General features: G+C 45.3%; 2 protein-coding genes across 3 annotated transcripts; one reads left to right on the top strand and one right to left on the bottom strand.

Moving 5' to 3' along the window:
• Positions 1 to 1,536: 1,536 nt before the first annotated feature.
• NANS (N-acetylneuraminate synthase) lies at positions 1,537 to 8,753 on the top strand. Its single transcript, XM_015849494.2, has 6 exons — positions 1,537 to 1,699; positions 2,025 to 2,240; positions 4,143 to 4,242; positions 4,950 to 5,104; positions 6,112 to 6,378; positions 6,980 to 8,753. Exons 1-6 carry the CDS (start codon positions 1,568 to 1,570, stop codon positions 7,187 to 7,189), a joined length of 1,080 nt encoding a protein of 359 aa, XP_015704980.2. The 5' UTR covers positions 1,537 to 1,567; the 3' UTR covers positions 7,190 to 8,753.
• A 1,862-nt stretch (positions 8,754 to 10,615) lies between these two features.
• On the bottom strand, positions 10,616 to 16,163 carry TRIM14 (tripartite motif containing 14). 2 transcript variants are annotated; one of them, XM_085528994.1, is made up of 6 exons: positions 15,966 to 16,163; positions 14,791 to 14,886; positions 14,409 to 14,687; positions 13,639 to 13,801; positions 12,322 to 12,414; positions 10,616 to 11,495 (listed from the first exon to the last, which is right to left on the bottom strand). In XM_085528994.1, the coding sequence occupies exons 4-6, from the start codon at positions 13,775 to 13,777 to the stop codon at positions 10,960 to 10,962; spliced, it is 768 nt and encodes a 255-aa protein (XP_085385120.1). In that variant the 5' UTR covers positions 13,778 to 13,801; positions 14,409 to 14,687; positions 14,791 to 14,886; positions 15,966 to 16,163; the 3' UTR covers positions 10,616 to 10,959. The 2 variants fall into 2 exon arrangements, with proteins under 2 accessions (XP_085385120.1, XP_015704990.2); XM_015849504.3 differs by having other exon boundaries at positions 14,409 to 14,642.
• Positions 16,164 to 17,145: the final 982 nt, after the last annotated feature.

The following is a 17,145-nucleotide window of genomic DNA, read 5'->3' as shown; positions in this document are numbered from 1 at the left end:
ACAGGGTGAGGCATCCACAGCCTCACTGGGCAACCTGTTCCCCCACCTCACCACTCTCATAGTACAGAACTTCCCCCTGACATCCATCCTAAATCTTCCCTCCCTTAACCTGAAACCATTTCCCCTTGTCCTACCCTTATCCACCCTTCCTAAGAATTGATTCCCCAATAAAATTCCATAAAAATTATTCATGTTGCCACCAGTGCATCCGTCTGCGCCGTGCACAGGGCAGGTCTGACCTCTGCTGGGCCTGGAGGCCTCCCATGCTGCTGCTACCTCTCCCTTGGGACCTCCCACAGCACACTGCAAAGGGAAATGTGGAGACGGGAGGCACAGCTTTACTTCTATGCAGGGCATGAGGTGGGTCATCTCCACCAGTCAAGCGCAACCGCATCTTTACAATGTGCTCTGCTTACAACCTAAAAGGTTTCACTCCACTCCTACTTGTTACACATTGATCCCATTGGTAGATGTACAAAGGAGTTTATACAAGCATAACTGAGTCTTCCGCACCTGCACAGAAGCCTCGGGGTCTATAATGTTTGGTTGTGAAGGTGTTCCCCCACTCACTTTGACTATGTTTGTTTTCCTGAGCTGCTCCGCTTGTGAAGAAGCAAAATTGCTCATTAGAGGTTCTTGACAATGCCCAGCAAAAGATTTGCAAGTAGGTTCACAGTAATACAGAGGGAAGAATGGAACTTAGTAAGCTTTGAAGCTCTCCAGCAGCTTGCACTAGCTAGCAGGTAACTACCTCACTTGTCCTCTGCTCACCATCTGAATCTTGGCTTTCAGTTATCACACAGGTAATACAAAGCAGCCCTGCAAACGTTCACTGGAAGGAGAGAGATAACATTACACAGCTGGCTCCACAACAGGTGCCTGCTGTTTCATTGTCTTTTAGAAGTGCCAGTTATGCCACACCTGAACATTTGGAAGTGACAAGTGAAACTGTGAGGCCAAAAGGTTTTTCAGGTTTGTTTTGGTCATGGACTTGTTATATTTTTCAAAGCATGAAAGAGTCTCTGGAGGAAGACAGGAAGGCAAGCCTCTTGCCCTGGAAGGGTCGGGATGTGGAGTAGTTGACCACGTGGATATCTCCAAACGCAGGAACTCTTTCTTCTGTTAATTTATCATTTTTCTCCAGTCTCTGCATGGACTCTGCCCACGCAGCATAGCAGGGAAGGCCAAAGAAGCCGTGAGGGATGTGGAGCACAAGCCTTGTGGGGAGCAGCTGAGGGCACACGGAGAATCAGTCCGGACACAAGGAGGCTCAAGGGGACCTTACCGCTCCCTACAGCTCCCTAAAAGGAGCTTGTGGAGAAGCGGGGATCGCCCGCAAACCGCCCGTGCGGACGCCGCAAAGGCCTCAGCCCCCGCACAGGCCTCAGCCCAGCCCCACAGCTCTCCAGCCCTCCAGCTTTCCGGCTCCCGGCTCCGCCTCCAAGCACCCACCGGCCCGGCCCGGCCCGTCCCTCCCCTTGGCCGGGCGGAGCGCATCGGGCCGGCTGCCGGCTCTCGGGGACGGTCGGCGCAGTCGCGAGCAGCCGGCGGCAGCGGCGGCGCCATCATGCCGCGGGAGTTGGAGCTGTGTCCCGGGCGCCGCATTGGCGGCGACCATCCCTGCTTCATCATCGCGGAGATCGGGCAGAACCACCAGGGCGACCTGGACATCGCCAAGCGCATGATCCGCATGGCCAAGGTGCTCGGGCAGCTGCTGCGGGCGGGGAGGTGGGAGCGGGCCCCCGGTTTCCCCCGGGAGGAGCGGGCTGGATGCGGGTGAGCGGCTGGAGAATGAGGTCGCGGTGGGAGCGACATAAAGAGCGTTTGGCAGCCGGCGGGCGGTGCTGGCGGCTCTGAGTGCGCCGTGCCGGAGCTGCGGGGGGCGGTCGGTGTGCCGCAGCCGGCTGTGCGGATGGGAATGGGGGCAGTGCCGGGCTGCAGGTGAGTGCTGCCTGCACGGCCTTTGCGTGTGCGGAATGGGGTCGGTTGTGCTGCTCCTGGGAGTGACCCGGCTGCGTTTGCAGGAGTGCGGGGCAGACTGCGCTAAGTTTCAGAAGAGCGAACTGGAATACAAATTCAACAAAAAAGCCTTGGAGAGGCCGTACGCCTCCAAACACTCGTGGGGGAAGACCTACGGGGAGCACAAGCGCCACTTGGAGTTCAGTCACGACCAGTACAGGGAGCTGAAGAAGTACGCGGAAGAGGTTGGGATTTTCTTCACGGCTTCTGGCATGGACGAGGTAAATACACCACACCAGCATGATGCAAGGTTCAGCTGTTGCATCTGTTGTGCCATAAAGCTCTTACAGTAAAAGGTCCACCTGGTGCTTGTAGATGTTGGGCTGGTAAATGAGGAAACTAGACTGATGTAGCTCTGCCTGTTTGCTTCTGTATCCTCTGTGGCTGATTATATGTCAGACTTTCCTCTATAAACTTTCCTCTACCTAATACTAATCTTTTCCCTATTTTTTTTCCCCCATTATTTCTGTTTATGAGCTGTAAGTTCATGTTTCTAAACACCAGAAATGTTTACGCTCCCTTTTCCTTCAAGATGGAGAAGGGTCTTGACGTTGCTGTGCTGCTCTTGAAACATGCACTGATTTTGTCTGTGAACTTTTGGGCAGTCACCCACCAGCCTGTATGTTTCAGTGTACTGAAGTACAGCTCATCTGCTGCAGTTCACAGCAGTTCTCACACATTCTGCAGCGTGTGAGATGTGGTGGTAAAGTTCCGTTTCCACTGGTAAAGCCCTTTTTTGTTCTCGAGATGCTTCCCAGGCTTGTTACCTCATCAGTCGGTTAGCAGTACTGACATCGTTCTTTGAGCAGCAGTTTCTTCACGCGGCTGCTGACACTTTAGCAGTGGTTCTGTTAGCCACAGATCTTTGAGCTTTCTGCAGATGTTGCATAGATTGATGTAGTATTTGTTATCTTGTGTAATTTGAATGTGATCTGTGGAACTCCAGGTCCGTCAGGGAGGTTAAAATGTGCCTTTAATTGTATGAGGAAGTTGTGTGAAGTGACGTGTGAAGTAAATACAGAGACTACAGGTAAGTTCTTCATCTGCTCTGTTCCAGAATGTACCGGAGGTGGAACAGGATCCTGTTGAACCACTCCCTCTAGCACTGTCTCTACTGCTTGAAATTACACAGAGTGGTTGAGGTCAGTAGGGACCTCTGGAGGTGTCTGGTCCAGCCTTGATGCTCAGGCTGGGCCTGCTCACAGAACCCCTTATGAAAAAGCTGCCAATGTCCAGGAGACAGTTATCGCATGAGCAGTAGTATTAGATACCTTGTCTAAATGTTGTATGTCATCTTGTGCAATCTCCTTGGATTAAACCTATGGCTTTGTTCTATATCTTTATTGGCATGTTTTATATTTATTTTCACATATCAGTGATAGAAGGAAATCCCTCATAGTTTTCTTTTTGCCCACCGATAGTTTTTTGGATGCCTATGTAAGTATCAGAGTCATTTTACCTCGAAGGAGGAATGTACGCCCTACTTAGTGTCAACTTGTGAAATCCTTGGGTTAGAATAAAATTCTATCAACTTTCAAACTTGAAATATTTTTCTGTTTTTGATCCCAATGTTTTAACAGTGTGGCCAGGAGGTAGAGGGATAGAGCCTTATTTTTCACTATGCAAATGTGATTTTTGCTGTATCTGTACATTACTTATTTTTTGGAAGGAAACAGCAATATTTTTACTATTTTCCTCCGTAGTAGTAAGAGTACTTTGAAAGCAGTTTCAGAGATCCAGGTTTAGTGTTTGTAGAAGGCATTTTTACAACACCGTTGTTGTAAAGGCATCTGACAGAAAAATCCAGCCATGTTGTCAGTGTCGATCTTGAAATCTAGTCATTTGTCTGACCCAGAGTTTTCCTAACTGTCAGCCTTAAGACCAGTCTCTTGAAGCATCTGCTCTGCATTTATTTGACCTACCTTTCCTTCTCTTTTGTACCTTCTCTGTTCGGAACTAGTAGACTTTGAGGGTTTTGTATACATGCCCTATTTAATTAAACTTTGCTTTTGCTATTTTGCAGGGTTGGCTTGTTGATGGTTCTTGTCTGTCCTTAACGCAGCTGAAGCAGAATGTTGAAAAACAGTGATTTTCATTTATTTCTTTTATTTGTTTTCTTTCAGATGGCTGTGGAATTTCTTCATGAACTGGATGTTCCATTTTTCAAAGTAGGGTCAGGAGATACCAACAATTTTCCATATTTGGAGAAGACTGCAAAGAAAGGTAAGCATCATCTTTTGAACAGTCTTTGCAGAGTTACAATAGTTGTGGGGGCTGGAGGGAACCGCTGAAGGTCACGGAGTCCAGCAGCCTGCTAGAGCACATTCACTACAGGAGGTTGCAAAGGAAAATAACCAGGTAGGTTTTCAGTATCTCCAGAGAAGGAGACTACACAGCCTCTCCGAGCAGCCTGATCAACTGCTCTGTCACAACCTCAGTAAAGAAGTTTTTCTTTGCGCTCAAATGGAATTTCTGATGTTCTGCTTTGTGCCCATTTATTCTGTCATTGGGCACCACTGAAGTGAGCTTGGCCCCATCTACTTGTCTTGTGCCCATTTTCACTTGATCCCCTCTTAGCCTTGTCCAGGCTGAGCAGCCCCAGGTCTCTCAGCTTGTCCTCATAGAAGAAATGCTGCAGGCCTGTCATCATCTTTGAGGCCATGCATTGGACGTTAACTAGAACTTCCCTATTTTTCATGTATTGGGGTACCCAGTCTTAGTAAACTTCACTGGCTTCACAGTGTCTCACCTGTTCAGCTATTCTATATTCCCTCAATTTGATTTCCAGGAAAAAAAAGATCACCCATCTTCCTTTTTTAGTTCAACCAAATACATTTACTGCAGGAACATAAATTATGCTTGTGCAGATTTCTTAGGGATCAAAACTTGCAAACTTGGCAAAACGTTGTTTTTTTTTTTTTGTTGGCTAGGACGCCCAATGGTGATTTCCAGTGGGATGCAGTCGATGAACACAATGCACCAGGTATATCAGATTGTGAAGCCCATCAATCCAAACTTCTGCTTCCTGCAGTGCACCAGTGCCTACCCACTTCAGCCTGAGGATGTCAATCTCCGTGTTATATCGGTCAGTGAATGAGTAAGAAGGGCTGTGTGCTTCTATTGCAATCTGTTTCCTGGTCATGCTCAATTTTGCTTCTGAGAAGTGAGAACATGCATCGTGGTCCTCTCATTCATCATGGCCTCAAAGTAAAGTTATTAATTGTGTCCTTTTTTGGCAGAACTCAGATCTAAGGACTACAATAAGAGAGATTGCTGCTGGGGCTTTGCAGTTAAATACCATGAGACAGGAGTTGAAGTGTGAGCTTTGAAAAGGAAAGAAAAGGAAGTGGACAGTTAGCTCACCTCTTGGAGGGCATGTGGAACTGAGGATGTGATTCTCAGTTGGGAGCTCAACCAGATAATTTCATTAAAAAGGCTTTGTGTAAATATCAGAGCTGTGAGAGATTGCATTATAGTTTCTTTTGAAATTATTGCTTGGATGTGCCTGATACTGATGCAGTAAAATGTTCCCAGACTGGCCAATGTTCCGACATTTGCCCAGCTTTATGCACACAGTATTTGTTAGCTAGAGTAGAACTGGACGTGACCTTATTTAATTGCCTGTGGGACTGAATAACTCCTGTGTGTGCTGCTGAAAGGATTGCTTCAGGTTTGAAACATGGAATGGCGCGTCCATTTTGGACACAGGCTAAGCTTAACAAGGTATTAGGTTCTATGCTGAAAATAAACTCCTCTTGCACAGCGTACAGCGGGGTGGGCTTTTAAGACCTTGAAGACTACAAATAAATTGAAAAGTGTAAGAGAAGTTGTAGAATTGAATGAGTCTTTCTCATTGTCATTATTGATAATCACAGTGAACTTCTCAGAACACAACAGTGTGAGCTTCTTAAAATAGAGTGGTTGGTAATGCAGTGTGAACTGTTCAATTGGAAATTCTTCCTGAGCGTTACCAACAGCTTGTTTTGTGGCAAGGTAACTGCTTGCGTCTTAAATGCAGTTATTATTGTCAGATTTGTTCTGTCTTTGAAATTGCTGCCTTGGCAATTGAGACCCACTCTGTCACGATTCCAGGCTTATCAGTCAGCTTTTCCCGACATCCCCATTGGCTATTCAGGGCATGAAACCGGCATTGCCATTTCGGTGGCAGCTGTTGCTCTGGGTGCGAAAGTTGTGGAGCGGCACGTGACCCTTGACAAAACATGGAAAGGAAGTGACCACCAGGCATCCCTGGAGCCAAACGAACTGGCAGAATTAGTGAAAGCCATCCGCACTGTGGAAAAAGCAATGGGTTCTCCAATCAAACAGCTCTTGCCTTGTGAAATGGCTTGCAATGAAAAGGTAAAGTTTGCTTTTGATTAATGGTCCGTAACTCCCCTGCAGAAAAACAGCATCCAATACTTGGGTTTGTAGTCTCAGTTTTTGCCACATTGTTTTGCCTCTTCACTCTAATTTTCCACTGCAAAGGAGCAGCACACGCACTGTTCTTATTGCACTGTAACTTTAATGCAGACCTGTCATTTCTTATCACGTGCCATTTCTGGCAGCCAGTAGCTATTGCAGCCAAATCAGAGCACTGTCAATTTTGAGTTCAGTGGAGTATTATGGATGTTCCCCAGTGATCAACTCTCTCAAGCAGTAAATACGTGTGAATGCATGAGCTGTGTTTACACAGAGCTAGAATGCTGGTCAGTCTACTCAGATTCCCTTTATTCTGATACTGGGAAACACCAGTGAGACATTGAATTTAGAAAGGATTTAAATTTTCCTATCAGCCTTGTTACAGTGAGCATTTCCATGCTAACTTGAGTGCAGTAAGAGATTAAGCAGCAAGGTGGGCAACCCTTTCCCAAGTATCTATATAATTTTTTTGTACATTTCTGGTATTCCGTACCTAGGATTGTGTTTTACTTAAATGTTCTTTTTGTTTTCTCCTCTGTAGCTGGGGAAGTCTGTTGTGGCAAAAGTGACCATTCCTGAAGGAACCATACTGACACTTGACATGCTGACAGTGAAAGTGGGAGAGCCTAAGGGATTTGCTCCAGAAGCCATCTTTGATCTGGTGGGCCAGAAGGTTAAGAGAACAATTGAAGAAGATGAAACCATCACTGAGCAGGCAGTGGAAAATCATGTCAAGAAAGTGAAGTGCTAAACCAAAGCCCTCCATTTAATGTTTTATGATGTAGGTCTGTCCTACTGCACAACATGTTTAAGTATAGCGACATGGTAGGTTAGAAAGGATCTAAGAAGATTAACATTTTCAGGATCTGTTCTGCAGGAAGTTTTTGCAGCTAGGGGATATAAATTATAAAAAGCAATTTTATTAGAAACTGCATAGTACTGTGTCTAGAAAATACCATGTTCTTCCTCTTCCATTCCACTTAGATAAGTCTTGAATTTTTGCCAAATCTCAGACCCAGGTCTGCTGTTTTCTAGCTTTCCTTTTCTGGTGAGAATACACTAATCCTAATAATTTGTCTATACTTGAATTGTTCTGTTGCTGTAAAGTCTCTCTGTTCTGCCATTTCCCTTAATCCCATGAACATAGGATGCAAATTCAAGTTGAATGCAAAGATTCCCTAAACTTAAACAGACAACTTTACACATGCGGTGTGATGGATTCTTTTGAAGATGTGTCTCAAGACTTAAAAAAAAAGTCTCAAAGAAATGGGTGGAGGGAACCTGCTTGAGGAATGGAAGCGGATAAACTCACAGAAGTGTGGCAGTGTAGAGATTAGTGTCTGTTCCTGTGATGCCACTCTTCTGAAAGCTAACTCCTTGAGGAAAACTAGGTTCCAACATGCATGTAGCTTCTTAAAGGCAGTACCAACAAAGTCAGTGAACTGGATATGTAGACAGCTCCCATATAAGGAGCTAGAAAAGGAGCCTTTTTTTTACATTTTCTAAGCTGAAAGGTGAGACAGCAAGCTAGATGGGGCAAAATGTACCCAAGATGGATCAGTGGAAGTAAGTTTAATCTGTGCTTCCAGAAATTGGCAAAAACATCTGTCAGCTTATTGAATCCTGGCATCCTAATAAATTCTACTGTGCAGTTGGCTTTCTCTATTTCTATGTGGGGACAGCTTCTCAGGTAAGAAGTCAAATGCTAGTAAAGATTTTGCAACCTCCTTTTTACCTGAAGATGCTGTGTTGGGATTCTCCTACCCTCCCCCTCTTTGAAACAGCTGAAGCTAGCTGCTTGACTAAGTCACCTCATTGACTGGATCAATGCATGGTTGCCAGCACTCCTCTGTGCACTCCACTCTTGCCGATACAAGTTCTTTTCAACTAATAAGTGCAGCCCCACTGCCTATTGTCTTTCTGCTCTTATCTTTGTCTGGGCAGGACGAGGTTAGCAGCAGGTATAAAACATTTCTCAACTAGCTTGATGAACACTGACTCACATTGGTGTTATCAGTTTGCATTTGTCTGACAGAATCATTTGCTAGTTACGGTTATGGTTATTGCTACCTCTTGGTCATGAATTGGTAAAATATCTTGAATCTTGATGGTGATGTTTCTGTGCCTGTGAGTAGTTTACCTTCAAAATGTATTCACTTCTGTAGTTCTGTCTTTTAACTGGGAAGAAGCTCTTTGAATCATGTGCCTGTGACAGTCTGTGAGTGCTGATGCAGTATGCTTGCCTTACATAAAGAAACAACTGTTGAATGTTTTTTAATGGCAAATTTTAAAAATAAATCCAGCTTTCAAAACAAGCTACTGTTTTTGAATTTCCTTCCTGCCTGCCTGCCTACCATACTGTAATACTTCACTTGTAGCCATGTCAAGTGAAAGCAGCAGAAGAGGATAGAGAGAAAAGGCTGGCTAAGTGATTAAGAGAGGCTGAATCCCCCTGGGGAAGAAAGGGTTTGGGACAGGAAGGAGCCCTTTGGTTCAGGATGGAATGCTGGTGTGAGGTGAGCAGGGACTTAGCAGCAGGAGAGGACAGGATCTGAAGAAAGATCTTGCCTTTGCCAGCAGCAGGGAGGAGTCAACAGTCTTTAGTATTTGAATCACCAAAAATGACCTGGCTTGCTTCAAGTGGCAGTGCTTGTTCAGGTGAACAGTACACCTGGTACAATACACTGATAAAAGCACAGACTCCAGAGACTTCCAGGGCTTAAGTCATATAATCACCTAAGTTGGTAAAGACCTTCGAGAACATCACATCCAAACATCAAACTGGCATACCAAATCTTAGCACTAAACCATCTTTCCCATGGCCACATCCACACCTCTCTCAAGTATCTCAAGGGATGCGGACACCACAGTTCCCTGGACATCTTGTTCCAGTGCTTAACCACCCTCTACATGTAAAAATGCACAATATAAAATTTCAGCCTTCCCTGGTACAACTGGAGGCCTTACATTCTGCCACTTGGTACCTGAGAGAAGAGATGAATAACATCCTTTTTGCAGTCTTCTTTCACGTAGTTGCAGAGACTTATGAGGTCTCCCGTCATCCTCTTCCTTACTAAACAACCCCAGTTCCCTCTGTTGGTTCTTGTATATCATTTTCTAGTCCTTTCACCTGCTTTATTTTTTTGCTCTTCTCTGCACACACTTGAACAAGTCAGTATCCTTCTAGTGAGAGCACTAAAGCTGAATGCAGTATTGGAGGTGTGGTCTCACCAGTGGACAAGGGGACAGTTACTTCCTAGCCCTGCTAGATTTCTGGTTCATATTCAGCCACACCGACCAAAACTTTCCCAAGCCTGTGCTGCTATACAGAGTTGTGACCCAAGTGCAACACCCATATTTGGCCTCACTGGATGTCGCGAGGTTGGACTTTGTCCATTGATCCAGACTATCCAGGTCCCTCTTGAGACTCAATACCTTCAAGCAGATCAACATTCCATCCTAATTTGGTATTGTCTGCAAACTTACGGAGTGCCTGATCCCCTCATCCAAGGCATTGACAGAAATATTTAAAACTAGCTCAAGCACTCAGCCCTGGAATGTACACTGGTGACAGCACTGAACTCTGGTTACTAGACTGGGAAAAAGAATAAATCATTCACTATCCCTACAGAGAAACAGCAGATGAAAAATAATCCTTGTAAACTGTCTCTTCTAGTTTTATATTCATTTGCCTCTACCTAGCAACAGTTAAAGAGACTTTTGAAATAGGAAACAGTAATTTAAGCACAAGTGCTTCACTGACCTAGTATTTTCAGTGCATCTCTGGGTTTTCCACTTGCTTCAGTTTCTACTGAAGATGAACAAAACTGTTTCTCTTGCTTCTGCTCTTGGTGTGGGAAGAACAGGGCTGCCCAGAACCCCACTTCAGACTCTGTCAAAATAGGACCAGCTTGGGGATAGACAGTAAGTGTGGCTACAGAAGTGCTCACTCTACTTGAGGTACTTCTTCAACAGTCAGTGCAACTATTTGATATTTACATTCGATGATATTTCAAAACGAACCACTTAATTAAGTGTATTAATTATCTAAGTCTGATGTCAACTATAAAATTACACAATGTCTGTACTCAAAGACAAATTAACACCGTGCACAACTGTAACATCTCCAACCTCATAATAGGATGGAGCTGGAAGAAAACATCGAGGAAGACCTGGCAGTGGTTAAAATCTGAGTTTTAATATGCATTTCTTCAAACACTAACCAGATTTTTTTCCATTTTACAAGTTTGAATCAAGTACAAAAATACAATGAAAGGCACTTTAGGTGATACACTGTCACAATTTATAAACAGCAGATCAAACTCCTCCACTGAAAATACAGGTAGATACTACAACTTTACTTAAAAACAGCTGATTTGCTTGAATTTCCCTGTTAACTTCTAGAAGTGTCAAAGTTGAATCTTCATATAACAGAAAGTGATTAACGTAAATCACTACTACAGCAGATTTCATAGAAAAAAATCCCCACATGAGATAGCAAGCTTTATTTTACTTTGTTGCTTATGTCAGTTTCCATATTCCAATGGACCCTTCCCAGAGTCTCAAAGCTGGATACACTGGCTCTGTGAACTTGCAGCGGAAGGTGTGCAAATGCGTCATGCCATCAGTAACATTATAGAATGAAAGGATTCCGGCTTCATAATCCAGAAAAACGCCAATGCGATCAGGATCATCTTCTACCAGGAGAGGGATCCTCTCCCCCTTGTGAAACGCCCAGTATTCAAGATCAAACTTCTTAATGCACCAAGATGCTCTATTCCAGCCTAGTCGACAGCTTTCAGAGTCTCCTTTCCTGCCAATGGAAGGGTAGGCTGCACCAATCCACCACCCAGCTCCAGCATGAAGGAGGTCAACTTCCCAGTAATGGCTCCCAGAGAGGAATGCGTCTCTGCTTAGCACTTGCCATAATTTATCAAATCTCTGGGGACCACAAGGGTATAATATCCTCCTCCAGCTACAGCTCACTACAAGACGGTCATCAGACAACTTCAGCCGTGGATGAAGGCTGTCATATTCCCAGGTTGGTGATCTTGCATCTGCAATCAAAACCATAAATGTACTGGCTATGTCTATTGTGCCCTTTGAAACAGGCTCAACTTATATGCAAAAAGCCTAAAAAGGTGCCCACAGCTGGCAGTGTCTTGGAAATTGTGATTTTGCAAGGAGTAAGAGACATTTTTTAGTAGGAAGCACTGCACTGTCTATATGCAGCAGTGCTCTGAAGCCACAGTCTTTAATGCAGGTCAGTAAAAGACGTATTAAATCAGCATGTATGTGTTTCACAAATGAGATGAAGTATACAAATAGGTAGGCTTCTGACACTGAGAGCTTCTGCTTATAAGCAGGAATGTTGGAGACTGCTATCATGATGACAGCCTAGGAGTTTTAGACAGCACTGGAGCAGACCCTTGGGTTGTGAGACCTCATTCCAGTGATACCTCCTTTGAAAAACAGGGTAGGAGTCTGTTTCACACAGTCTCCACAGCTCAAAGCAGAAGCATCATGTATGTAGCAAAGAAACAACCTACCACCTCCCAGAACTGCATTGCTACTAACTCTCAAGCAAACACAAATAAATTCATTGCTTAAGAAAATGAAAACAAAACAATAGCAAAGGATCAAACAGCATCAAGATGATTGTTCTGAATAAAAACACAGGACCAAAATTCCACGTACAGAAACAAACATTTCTTTCCCAATATGAGGTACAGAAAATTGTACTGACTTCCAGGCAAGGCCTAATCCTCCTAAACATCAGAGCCATTCTAAAAGACAAGACTGTGGCAGCAAACATTCACTGGCTGTTTCAGTAGATGGACCAAGAGCGTTTGTAGCCTCCCAGCTTTGTTTAACCACACTTACGTTTTAAGAAAAGCATCCGATCAACAGGAGTCACGGTTTTCAGCATTGTTCCAGGATCCCTCTTTGAGGTGGCATTAAGGCTAGTGAATACATCTGGGCAAAGATGAAAAGGGACAGCTTAGGTAAGCATGTAAATGGAAGAAGATGGCTCTACACCCAAGTTTTTAAAAATAAAACATTGTGAGGGATTTTATAAGATGGGTTATTTGCTTCTCTGTGTTGATGAATTCCACCCACATCCTGAGGAAGGTTGTGGAGTCACATGTCCCATGAGACAATCTGCAATACTTTTCCTGAAGAAGGGCCACTTGCTCTTAATGCTCTCCCCTTCATACTCTTTGGATAGCATGGAAATGCTGGATCCTAGCGATGCAAAGGAAACTACACAACCCAGCACAACCACAAGTAAGCACCTACCATACTTCCAAAAGCACACCACTATCAATTGGTAACAAGAGACAACTCCAGTTAGTAGTCGTAGTGCACCTCCATGGCACTATCTAGAAACTTCCCACTCATCACGCAGTGGCCATTCAGATTTGGTATTTTCCCCCAGCACTCTGCTCTACTGTTTTTGGCTGCAGCTCTCAGAAAAAGTATCATTAAAAGGGTATAATCTGATGGTCACTGTCACCCTGCTGGCCCATAACTCAGGTACTGTCAGGATTTCCCCATGTTTATGTGGCTTTGTGGCTCCATGTTAGGGAGCTCCTTGCCTTAGTCATACCAAAGGTCACTTAAGGATGAAATACCAGCTCAAAGAAGCTCCAAGGAGAAGTTGTTAGCCCACCCTTAAAGTACCAAAAAACAGATTATTATTTTTTTCCCAAATTGACTGGGACAAAATTATCACTAGGCAAATCAACTACATAAAGTGCCCATTTTTTTTACATGTTTCCAATGTCTCAGGTCTGCCATGTATCCCACCAGAGCATTTACATTCAAGAGTATCTGTGAGAGAGCAGATCAGTTGTGTTGTACAGGTGTGATGGTTTAGAGATAAAAACAACATAAGTTCAACAGGAAGAAAATATCCACAATGAAATAAACTGACAGAGCTGGGAAAAACATCAGAATAACTTGAAGGCAAGAGAAAGATCTCTCTAGAATTAAAAGGGAAACAGCATAAGTTTCTTCATCACCAAAGCTATATCAACATTATACCAAGGCTGTCAAACAACAGCACACGTGCCTAAGAAGCTGATGTTTTTTCCAGCTCTCTGTTTATCTAGTAAAAGATCCTGCTCCTACTTAGAGACCACTTTTTATTTAGGAGAGCAGGAGAAAGCAAAATTCACTGTACTCTCCCAGGTATACCTTCCTTAAGCCGAACTTCTAGTGGTTTCCGTAGAATGGACTGAAGAAATTTCATAAGATACGAATAGTAGTTGAGTATGTGCTCAAATGACAGAGGTATCGGATGCCACTGTTCTGGCTGTCTCCTTGAATCCTGCATTTCCTTCTCAATTTCTGTGCATTTCTGAGGGCAGAAAAAGAAAATGAGTAGAGTCAGCAGCATAAATGGATTCTTCCCTCCCAGCTCCCACACACACGGGCAAAGACAGCTCTATTGCTAGGTGAACTAGGTCATAAATAGTACACCTGGCTGTGCCATCTTAACAGCTCATTAGGAAAGAGGTGGACCTTCATCTGTAGACAAGGAGAAACACTGTCACCTCCAGTAAAATGTGGCTACTGCTCATGGAGACTGCGACTGCTTGCAGTCAAAGGAATGAGACAGCTGCCTCAGAATGCCAGAAAAGGCTGTCTGTCCTCAAACATTATTAGAAGGAAAGATGTGTTACAGTGTTAATGTTTAAGACAATCAAGCAGGCCTAATTCTTGTTTCATATATGCTTAAAAGTATAAAGAATCTCCTTTAGACCTAAAATCAATGCCTGAGCCTAGCAGTCCTAACATTAGGAACCAAACTGGTCCATCAAAACAGCAACAAAACAAAACAAAAAATGCAGTGAAAAAGACTATTAGTTGCAGGATCTACAGAAAGGATCTACAGAAGCCAGCCACTAGAGCAGTTTACCAGGGACTAAGAGGGTAAGAGGTAGGAAGAGGTTACTCAATACCACCTCCAGGAACTGGATAGGATCCCTGCACTGCTGTATCTCTCTGATTCGACGTGAGAATGACTCCAGAGCTGCAAGCTCTTCTTGACAGGACTGCACCTGCTGACCGTGTGCTTCAAGGGCCTGCTGAGTCTTTTCATCAATGACGCTTCTTGCCAGTCTCTCCTCTTCCTGAAGCAGTAACTGGAGCTGTGTCACTCTGTCCAACAGCTGCTGTTTGCTTGTAGAGGCGTGTGCCTACAGATGAAGCAGAAGAGTGGCTCCATACTCAACACTCCTTCCCTAGAGAAGAAGCACCCATCTGGGTCTTACAAGAGACACAGAGAGAGAAAAATGGCTCTCCTAGGAAAAGGATCACCCAGTACAGTAGTAAATCATGCTTTACCTTTAGTTCAGCAGCAGCTTGCTCTACACTCCTTCTGTTACCAGCCTGTTGCTCTTTTCTCACTTCTAGATTCCTCAAATACACTGTGAGGAGTTCCTATGCAGTAAAAATAAATCACAAAAATTACAAAATATAAAGTAAAATCTGTTTTATAACATTTGTTATATATATAGTTATATATAGTTATATATAGTTATATATAGTTATATATATATATAGCTGCGAGATATATATATAGATGACCCTGTGATCTCTTCCTGGCAGCCCCGGTTTGCACTTTCCAGCAGCACTGAGGAAGGCTGTCAGCCTTGTAGCTGTCTCAGCAGAACAAAACAAAATTGCTGGTCCAAATATGATCCCTGAGGCTACAACAACTGTGGAGACACATCTGCACCTGAAATCTCTGCAGCTAAAGGCCAGCAGATGTCAGCAGAGACTTCCTATGGGCATCCTGTTACACCTGGACTCAAGTTTTTATCTTGTTCACATCTTCTGGTCCAGAAGCCAGTAGCTGTTATCTGCCAACAGCTTCCAGGTGCACGGGCTGCAGTAAGACCCATCTCTGTGGTCGGTTTGATGGGGCAGAGCAAGTGTTCCCTGCTGTGATCAAAGCAATGCCTGATAGCACGGTGATGTCCCAGCAGCTGCTGAACGGGGCTGGAACAGCATTAGGGCCTTCTGTGTTTCTCCCTCTGCCTCCGCATTGAAAGGTTTGGGCACTGGGAGCATCGCACCCATGCTGACCGCCCAAACTAACCATGCCCCGTAACAGCACGCCCAGCATCACAATACAGAGCGGGTGCTGGTGCTCAGAAGCTGGGCGGGCATCGATCTGACAGCAGGAGGAAGTGAGTCTCTGCCCTGCCTCTTTGTCTCGTTTCCTTCCTCTGACCTTTTCCTTCTCCTTCGCCCTCTGAGCTATGTTTACTGTGACCCTTTGCTTTCGTCCATCTCTCCCTCTCCCCGCACCAAGTGGTGAAGCACCGTACAAGGCAGCGCGGCCGACCCGTCCGGCGGACAGACCCCACTCCTCACCTATGTTCCCCCGCGCAGCCCTGCAGCCCTCGGAGCCTCCCACCGCCCACAGCGTGAAACCCACATGCGCCCAATCCAGGCAGGAAAGGCGCAATAGAAAAGGCTCCGATCGGGAGCGGTTATTTGGCGGCGCGGCTCACCTGCTTGTCGCGGGCCGCCTGGAGCAGCAGCCGGGCATCGTGGCCGCGGTGCGGACCCAGCGCCGGGCAGAGGGCGCAGACACAGCAGCCGCAGTCCCCGCAGAACAGCTCCAGCGGCCGCCCCGAGTGCAATGTGCAGCCACGCGGCTCCGCTGCTGCCCACGGCTGCAACTGCGCCATAGCGGCACGGGCGGATGCGGGGAAGCGTAGGTGCGGCTGCAGGGGGCGGGCCGGGACGCTGTGCTTTCCGTATTGATAAAGGAATTTGAGATTTGTGTTTGAAGAGCGCTGAAAAAGTAGTTGTTATTATTTTCGATATATTTGCAGTTCCGTATTCAGCCGACATAAACTCATCTTTTCAAATGGAATCTATGGAGTGGCAACCAGACATTCAGCTCGAAGAAATACCTGACCTTTGTGAGCCCGATCTGATCAGAGAAATGTATCTCTCATTTCACAACCGCGTCTTACCCACGCCATTGCGTTCTGCCAGTGTGCACATTTGTGAACAGCTGTTTCCAAGGGTGAAGCAGAAGAAGAGTAACACTGTGTGTTGTAGCTGAGAACCTGCTCTTTCAAACAGCGCCATTGTGCTCTTTGTATGGGTTGCAGATGCCGTGGGAATAAATAGGGGGCATTACTTTCAGAGCGACCTACATATATGCAGCCCAGTACAATTCGGCTTTACTCAGTGTGGCCCAGGCAACCCAAAAGTTTGGACACATAAGATCTAGTCCAGCCATCAGCCCATCACCACCATGCCCATCAGCCGTATCAGCAAACTCCATGGCACACCACGTGGTGTTTTCCTGTCCTGTTTCCATGAGGTCTGCGCTTGTGCATCACAGACCCTCTGCAGAGCAGCCCCACCTCTTTGCCCCCAGCTGAAATTACAGCAGACTTGCAGAGGGCACGTTCTGTCCTATTGCCCGAGCTGTTAATCAGGATGTCAAACAGCACTGGCACAGCACTGACCCCTGAGGAAGGGAGCTGGCACCCAGCTGCTGCCTGGACTTTGCACACCTAATGGCAGTGCTCAGTGCCCAGCATTACAACCTCTGCTCTGCCTGTCCTCACTGTGGCTGAGGATGTGAATGAAGTGCAAGCCTTGCAGCATTTCAACTTGCAAGTCAGGAGTATCTGCAGCACTATTTCCATTTCACCTATCACTTTCACTAAA

Source organism: Coturnix japonica, chromosome Z (assembly GCF_054131305.1).
Source record: "Coturnix japonica strain WE chromosome Z, WE-NBRP24, whole genome shotgun sequence".
Taxonomy (NCBI): Eukaryota; Metazoa; Chordata; class Aves; order Galliformes; family Phasianidae; genus Coturnix; species Coturnix japonica.
The sequence above is the reverse complement of the archived record's forward strand: the minus strand, read 5'-3'. Positions and strand labels throughout refer to the sequence as shown.

What these genes read in the sequence shown, in the direction of transcription:
- NANS (XM_015849494.2), top strand. Translation starts at nt 1,568, where the DNA reads ATGCCGCGGGAGTTGGAGCTGTGTCCCGGGCGCCGCATTGGCGGCGAC. An exon ending in GCATGATCCGCATGGCCAAG is followed by an intron (nt 1,700 to 2,024) that starts GTGCTCGGGCAG and finishes CTGCGTTTGCAG; the next exon opens with GAGTGCGGGGCAGACTGCGC. An exon ending in TCAATCTCCGTGTTATATCG is followed by an intron (nt 5,105 to 6,111) that starts GTCAGTGAATGA and finishes TCACGATTCCAG; the next exon opens with GCTTATCAGTCAGCTTTTCC.
- TRIM14 (XM_015849504.3), bottom strand. Translation starts at nt 16,145, where the DNA reads ATGGCGCAGTTGCAGCCGTGGGCAGCAGCGGAGCCGCGTGGCTGCACA. An exon ending in ATCCTATCCAGTTCCTGGAG is followed by an intron (nt 13,802 to 14,408) that starts GTGGTATTGAGT and finishes TTCTGCCCTCAG; the next exon opens with AAATGCACAGAAATTGAGAA. An exon ending in TCGGATGCTTTTCTTAAAAC is followed by an intron (nt 11,496 to 12,321) that starts GTAAGTGTGGTT and finishes TTTTGATTGCAG; the next exon opens with ATGCAAGATCACCAACCTGG.